The sequence below is a fragment of the Aristolochia californica genome, unplaced genomic scaffold (assembly GCF_029961685.1).
Source record: "Aristolochia californica isolate CCGP_79_NKW_82.1479 unplaced genomic scaffold, dmAriCali1.0.hap1 SCAF_6, whole genome shotgun sequence".
Lineage (NCBI taxonomy): Eukaryota > Viridiplantae > Streptophyta > Magnoliopsida > Piperales > Aristolochiaceae > Aristolochia > Aristolochia californica.
Genome location: NW_027182257.1, coordinates 770,320 through 778,523, shown reverse-complemented (window position 1 = coordinate 778,523; position 8,204 = coordinate 770,320). Strand labels below are relative to the sequence as shown.

General features: G+C 39.4%; 1 protein-coding gene and 1 pseudogene across 1 annotated transcript; both read left to right on the top strand.

Moving 5' to 3' along the window:
* The first annotated feature begins 200 nt into the window (after nucleotides 1–200).
* On the top strand, nucleotides 201–2,491 carry LOC137934925 (bifunctional pinoresinol-lariciresinol reductase 2-like; annotated as a pseudogene).
* A 2,679-nt stretch (nucleotides 2,492–5,170) lies between these two features.
* On the top strand, nucleotides 5,171–7,525 carry LOC137934448 (bifunctional pinoresinol-lariciresinol reductase 2-like). The gene is made up of 4 exons (XM_068778783.1): nucleotides 5,171–5,552; nucleotides 5,846–6,086; nucleotides 6,513–6,716; nucleotides 7,129–7,525. Exons 1-4 carry the CDS (start codon nucleotides 5,223–5,225, stop codon nucleotides 7,287–7,289), a joined length of 936 nt encoding a protein of 311 aa, XP_068634884.1. The 5' UTR covers nucleotides 5,171–5,222; the 3' UTR covers nucleotides 7,290–7,525.
* The last annotated feature ends 679 nt before the right edge of the window (nucleotides 7,526–8,204 follow it).

The window sequence follows — 8,204 nt, the reverse complement described above, 5'->3', positions numbered from 1 at the left end:
AGCTACCCAGCCGAAGAAGATCAAGGGAGAAATATGGAGAAGAGCAGTTCAGTTCTGGTGGCGAGGGGAACTGGGTAAATGTCCCCATTAGCTCCATTATCAAATACAGATTGCAGGCTCTCTCGTTTGTACCCTATAAATCGCAGAATCTCTCCATCTTTCTCATGGGTGTTTTTATACAGAGAACAGAAGATTTTCTTTCTTTGACAAAATGCTTTGCGTCTTCTTCTTCCTCGCGGTTCGTTGGTTTCTTCCATTCAGCGCGTGGGTCTGACCCTACCACGAAAAAAGAAACAGTACGCTACCAACTGCTGTCGGTGGATACAGGTAAAGGAAATCCCTTCAAGCTTACAGTAATTGCTGCCGAGTGCTGAATGCTTGTCTTCTCTCTTTATATATAGGTTTTGTGACCCTGAAGGGGAAAGGTACAGAGGTACCAGAAGAAAAAGAAGAAGAAGAAGAGAGAGAGATGGGGAAGAGCAGAGTTCTGGTGGTGGGGGGAACTGGGTACTTGGGGAGGAGGATAGTGAAGGCGAGCCTGGAACTAGGTCACCCCACCTACGTCCTGCGCCGGCGTGAGATCGGCGGCGACATTGAAAAGCTGCAGATGCTGCTGTCGTTCAAGGAGCAGGGCGCCCAGCTGGTGGAAGGGTCCTTCTCCGACCACAGCAGCCTGGTGGAGGCCGTGAAAAAGGTCGACGTCGTCATTTCCGCCATTGCTGGCGTTCCCACCAGGAGCCACCAGATCCTCTTGCAGCTCAAACTCGTCGATGCCATCAAGGAAGTTGGCGACGTTAAGGTAACTCTTTCTGTAATTCCTTTTCCTCCGCCATCGCCATGAATGTTCTTTTGCACGAAGGATTTACTTAGATGTTCAACAACGTCCTTAGTATTACAGCATTTGATCCTCCAAAGCAGCTTCTAATCTGAATCTTGGGAACTGATTCTTCTTGATGTTAAGGTATGGAGTATAATTAACGCTTTACGGAGAGTAAGCACGCCGACGTCCAGGATATATTGACCCTATGTAAACTTTTCTTCGTCACAGTGAATGATTACAGAGGCAAAAGGACATGACGTACTCTCACCATAATTATTTCTTCTATTATTATTGTTTCTTATAGCATTGAATTAAAGTGTCTAATTCATACCTTTTGCAGCGTTTCCTGCCTTCAGAGTTTGGCACAGATGCTGCACGGATGGCGCATGCAATTGAACCTGGAAGAATGACATTTGACGACAAGATGGTTGTGAGAAAAGCTATTGAGGAAGCTGGAATACCCTTCACTTACATTTCAGCCAACTGCTTCGCAGGATACTTTGGAGGGGGGTTGTGCCAACCTGGGCACATTCTCCTTCAACAGACAGTGTTTGCATTCTAGGTGATGGCAATGTCAAAGGTAAAGCCTGGTGAGCCATTGCCCATGTCCGTCCTGTTCAAACTGAAACTCAGAGCTGCCTGAAATCTTCCCAAGGCATTTCATAAATCAATTCTTTGCTCCATACAAAGGATAGAGTTGATGAAGCATCTAGGTTATTGTTTCTATTATGAAACAATTGCAAACACTGAAGACTCCAGTGGTACTTGGGGATCATTCAGATTGTCTCAGGAAAAACAAAATTTTGACCAATTTATCTACTGCGTCCTCTGTGAATGGTGATAATACTTGTTGAACAAACTACCAATGTGTTGTTCTGTGGCAGCCACATTTGTAGAGGGGGATGACATAGCTACATACACCATTAAAACCGTAGACGACCCACGGACACTCAACAAAACAATTTACATCCGGCCGCCGGAGAACATCCTCTCTCAGAGAGAACTGGTTGCACTCTGGGAAGAACTCATTGGGAAAGAGCTCAAGAAGACCACCATTTCTGAAGAAGAATTCCTAGTTAAACTAAGAGGTAATCCCATCTGCTAACTACATTGAATTACTAATCAGTAACAATATTGATCAGTTCCATCCTCTTTGACTCCTTCAAAACAAAGAAAAATCCAGTTTCAAGCAATCATACTAACACAATTTCAGAGGTATACACAGACAACTGGGTAGTTTCATCCCTGAAAGTACATGTCAACAGCTGCAGTTCTGATGTTTCAAGCCAATTAAGAGTTTAAATGTTTCATATTGCTTGGGTAAAAATGGTTTCTTTATGCATCCAGGAGAAGATTATGCAATGCAAGTAGGGCTGGGGCATTACTATCATGTCTGCTATGAGGGATGCCTTGCAAACTTTGAAGTAGCAGATGAGCAAGAGGCTACAAAGCTGTATCCAGAGGTCACCTATGTCCAATTCAAAGATTACCTTAAACGTTATCTGTAGCAATATGAAGCTTGAAGCCTCTACTGTAAGGGGACAAAAAAACCAGAGAAAGTTCTAAAACCTGAGATGAGCTATTCTGTTTGATTTGTGTTGTGTTTTGCTGTTTATTTGCATGATAGAGTCAGTGTTGCTTCCATTGACAAGCGTCCTTTATCTTTTTAAAGCCAGTGCCTGTAGATGATGCTATAAGAAAAATATATATTATATTTTTATAATACTACTTTTATAAATATTTTTTTACTAATTGTAGTTATTAATTAGTTCAATTTAAGTTCTTTTTGCTATAAGAGGTGGAATAAAATAATCGAATTGAAGTGTAATGATTATATGTCTTCAGTGCATTGTATTGTTAGGAATTAGATGTCCTAATTCAATATTCACAAGAGGAATAATAATCGCAGAAGAAGAAATAATCAAATACGAAAATACAAGATTTATACAGTTTTGCTTCAAGGTGAGACTATTTCCTGTCTTTTGTCGTTGCAATAACTTTCTATAATAATAAAATAGTTTACGAGATAAATAACCTTTCTTTCCCACAACACAGGATCCTCGATGATAACCTTAACGATGGCAATCGCAATATGAGTGTAAAAATTCTAAACTACCTTTAATGAAACAACAGTCAATATATCGTAGACTTTTTGACGGTTTTGCCCCCTTTCCAACCCCCACGACGACCTTACCACGATGGTCAATTTGCGTACTGACTCTGTGCAAGGTGTTTAATTAGGTGTACATCTCATAATAGGTCTCAATTTTATATAACTCGATCAATTCGATTAGGCACTCGATATTTGTTTTCATTGTTCAACTCTTTGACAACATGAAAAACCATGGAGTTTCATGGACAAAAGTCCATATAAGTTGGGCATATTTTATGGAGTTTCATGGACTAAAGTCTAAGAACGATCCAATTCTAAGTAATCCCAGATGTAACAAGTGTTAGCTGGTAAATATGTCTTTAGTCTACAAAATGAGGCAACATGCTGACATCAAATGTTAATGATAATTTTTGTGAAGTCTTGAGGATTGTTTAAACCTTGAAGAAGACATTAAAACCTAACAAGCAATATATGTATTCTTTTAAGCTTCTAGACCCTAAAGAGGTTGAGTTAAGTAAAATATAGAGGAGGTTGTTGAAATGGAATTTAATAATACTGGAAGAAGATCAACGTATTGAGATGGTAATGATATGTGGAAGCAAAGTCTAGATATTGAGGTAACTTGTCACCATTAATTAATTTGAAAGCAACATTTTTGCTTGATATATATAGAGACAGATAAAGATGGTAGTCACTAAGGTAAGTTTAGTGTGGGTTCACTAAAACTTGAGCAGTTTGTGTGAACAAGCTCTTGATGCTCTTGCATGTCTCTAAATGGGATTTGCTAGTTCATAAATTAGTATTAGGATTAGTGCAGTTGAATTTGCTAGTTGTGGAATCAATGTTCAAGTCTAACCAAATTTAATTACACCCTTGTAATAATCTCATTTTTTTTAAAAATTTAACCTCCAATGTTCTTCTAAAAAAATACTTAATTAAAAGGAAGTCGTAAATGATAATGATGGTTAATGATGGTAGTAACAAAATATGGTGGAAGTATGAAACATGGCATATTTTTCTAGTGAATAAGTCACATTCATACTCTTCGTACATGATCGGAAGGGACCAGTCGTAAAGCTAGTATTAGAACTAGCTAAACATAACCTTTTCTCATCTGTCTCACTACTATTCTCTTTGATTTCGACTTCTTCGTAATTAAGTAAGAATTGTCTCATATGTGAGAAAGAAAGTGAACAAATGGGGAGGCTCCAATACCTATTTTCTGACCGCCGAAGATGAAGTAACAATGGAGACATAGGTGTTTGCTTCATCGATTTTATCTCAAAACAATAACTACAACAACAACAACAATAACAATTACAAAGAAAGATCCAAGTAGAGTTCTTTTAGTTTTATCCACCTTTGCAAGATCGATACGACCTCCCTACCTCTATAATTGGCACAAAGAAAGGAGTAATAAGAAAATGGCAGTCAAACAAAAGAGAATCAACATTTAAGCCATAAAAAAATTTAGTTAAAAACCAGGTACAACCAACTTTCATCACAAACTATTTTGCCATTTTCTTTTTTGGAACACTACTGAAAGCAATAAATCTTTCAGCACGTCGCTGATCCTCTTCCCCAGAGTCGAATCGCTTCAATATGAACACAAACCCAAATGTCAAAACCCCCCCAACTACTTCTAAGATTTTATATTGACTCCATTGTAATGCTTCTTTTAAATCTCAAATGGGTCAGAATCATGGATTCCAGAGACCATTTCCAATCACGTCGTGCTCTTTGGACTGCTAAAGAAATGGCAAGCTGGCAATCTAAATCCAGTTCTTAATCCCCATTAGCTCCATTATCAAATACAGATTGCAGACTCTCTCGTTTGTACTCTGTAAATCGCAGATTCTCTCCATGTTTCTCAAGGTTTTTTTTTAACAGAGAGCAGACTTTCTTTCTTTGATGATATACTTTGCGTTTTCTTCTTCCTCGCGATTCGTTGGTTTCTTCCATTCAGCGCGTGGGTCTGACCCTACCACTGAAAAAGAAACAATACAGTACCAACTGCTGTGGACAGTTGTGGAAGAAATCCCTTCAAGCTTACAGTAACCTTTCTGGGAAATAATTTTAATATTGGTCAGTTCTTCTTCCCTTTAAATCCTTCATTTACTTTATAGTCTCACCAAACCAAAGTTTTTCTTTTCATTGATCATTACCGTTGATGTCGAGTGCTTTTCTTCTTTCTTTATATATAGGTTCTGTGGCCTTGAAGGGAAAACGCACAGAGGTACCTAGAAGAAAAAGAAGAAGAAGCAGAAGAAGAGAGAGAGAGAGAGAGAGATGGGGAAGAGCAGAGTTCTGGTGGTGGGGGGAACTGGATACTTGGGGAGGAGGATAGTGAAGGCGAGCCTGGCACTGGGTCATCCCACCTACGTCCTGCACCGACCGGAGATCGGCGTCGACATTGACAAGCTGCAGATGCTGCTGTCGTTCAAGGATCAGGGCGCCCACCTGGTGGAGGGCACATTCTCCGACCACCACAGCCTGGTGGAGGCCGTGAAAAAGGCGGACGTCGTCATCTGCACCATCTCCGGCGTTCACATCAGGAGCCACCAGATCCTCCTGCAGCTCAAACTCGTCGACGCCATGAAGGAAGCTGGCAACGTCAAGGTACTTTTTACTGTAACTCTTGTCCCTAACAACATGAACGTTCCTTCAGTTTGAGACATGGTACGATTCGAATCTTTGTTTCTTTCTTTCGTTCAGACATGGTAAGGATCATGGAAAGCTTGAGTCCATTTTCTTTCCCAGTGGAGACAAACGAGGAAGGCGTGTCTAGAAGAGACAGGGAGGACACCAGCTTCGTAAATTAGACCTCTATAGTGAGGGTATTTGAGTCATTTCATAACTTTAGGTGACATTTCGGTTTGACTAATTTGGTCTGGTGCCGATACCTTTTGTAGCGTTTCCTGCCTTCGGAGTTCGGCACAGATGCTGCAAGAATGGCTCATGCAATTGAACCTGGAAGAGTGACATTTGATGACAAGATGGTCGTCAGAAAAGCCATAGAAGAGGCTGGAATACCCTTCACTTACATCTCAGCCAACTGCTTTGCAGGATACTTTGTAGGGGGGTTGTGCCAACCCGGCTACATCACTCCTTCAAGAGAGACTGTCTGCATTCTTGGAGACGGCAATGCCAAAGGTATAATAACCCAATGAACCATTTGCCATCTCTGTCTTGCTCAAACTGAATTTCTGAGCAGCAATGGATCACCTTCTCCCCTGCCATTCCATGGACAAATTCTTTGTTCTTGTGTTTCCAGGACTTTGTTACTGTTAGAAACCAATTGAAAACATGGTTTTTGATTCACTGAGTTGACTTATAATTCGGGCGAGTCAGATTGGATTTTGGATTGGAAAAGTTCAATTACAGGGAGGGACTGGACTTCTCTGTTCCGACTAATTCTCATCCGACTTGCCCCGAGTCCGATCACAAGACTGAATTCCAAGTAAAAGATAGAAAACCCTACTTAAAACTAATAAAAACACTATTAGCTCTTGGCTCACAAACTGAAATATACAATGGTGATGCTTGTTGCACTAACCACCTTCTGTTGTTCTGTACCAGCAATATATGTAGAAGAGGGTGACATAGCAACTTACACCATTAAAACCATAGATGACCCACGGACGATCAACAAAACAATTTACTTCCGGCCGCCGGAAAACATCCTTTCACAGAGAGAGGTGGTTGCGCTCTGGGAACAACTAATTGGGAAAGAGCTGAAGAAGACCACGCTTTCTGAAGAAGAATTCCTGGCCATAATAAAAGGTAAATCCCTTCTGCTAACTGCATTGAATTCTCATCAGCAACAAGGACAATACTGATAACTACCTTACTCTCACTTTCTCAAAAACAAAGAAAGATCCAATTTCAAGTAATAATACCAAGATAATGTAAGAGGAAAACAGAGACAACTGAGTAGTTCATCCCAGATGTGATTAGTGTTAGCTGGTAAATATATGTCAACAACAGCATCTGGGTAGTTCATCCCATATGTATTAAGTGTTTGTTGGCTGTTAAATATTTGTCAACTGCAGCTGTAGTTAAAATGTATCAAACCAGAGTTTGTGCCTGTTTGATGAGAGCTACTCCACCACATTCGACAGCTATTCAGAACTAGAAATTTAAAATTCTACAGAGTAGCTTGGGTAATTTTTTTTTCTGTTTTGGACACATCCAGGAGAAGAATATGCACAGCAAGTAGGGCTGGGGCATTACTATCATGTGTGCTACGAGGGATGTCTTGCAAACTTTGAAGTAGCAGACGACCAAGAGGCTACAAAGCTGTACCCAGAGGTCAACTATGTCCAAGTGAAGGATTACCTCAAACGTTATCTGTAGCAACATAAGAGCATGAAGTCAGTGCACTTGTTGCCAAGACATAAAAGCATGAATTCAATGTGCAGGTTGGCAAGACATAAGAAAATCATAAACATCTTTGATGGGTTATTTTATTTTACTTTTTGTATGAGTTGTTTGTTTGTATGAAAAGCTCAGTGGTTCATCCACAACTAGCATGCAGTGACCAGCTTCCCTTATCTTTTACTTTGAATAAAAGTTTAACGGGTTATAAATTATTGGATTGTGTGCTGTGAGAAAGGCTAATTACTTCAACAATCGATCAGCTTTTGTAAACTCTTCAGTTTTCGTCTACAAAGCGATTCCACTGTAATCTCGTACTGCTCAAAACTGTAACATAGTATTACAGATAAACATAACTAACAGAGCATCATGTTAAACTGAAAAACGTAGTTAATGTAATAGGCAGCTATGAGGCACAAAATCGATCTTCCTTAAAGAATAATTATCCCCACTTTGGTGTTGAATTTACTGTAAATTGATGGCAAGTTTCCTCCCAGGATACAATGGAGTAATTGGTGTTTGATACACAACAAACAACAATAGCAGTCAACACCCACTGTCCTTGGTGAAGCAATGTCTTTAAGAAGGTTGGAAATAGAAGAGAAGAAATGGCAGAATTCATATTTGAAGATAACTAGCTAGTTTTGAGAAACTTTAAAAGGATAAAAATGCCGAAATTGACCACTTTTTTATAAGTGTTGATGAGTTTAATTATGTCTTTTCAAAGAATCTCATGACTGTTGAAGCAGCTAACATAAATAAACTAAAAAATAGTTTAATTGAAAAAATGCAACCATTTGTTTTAAAATTTTACTGCAGAAATCAAAATTTAAAAATCTAACTTATTTTTAATCCCTTAAACCAACAGAAATTATATGATTAGTCTTCACTACA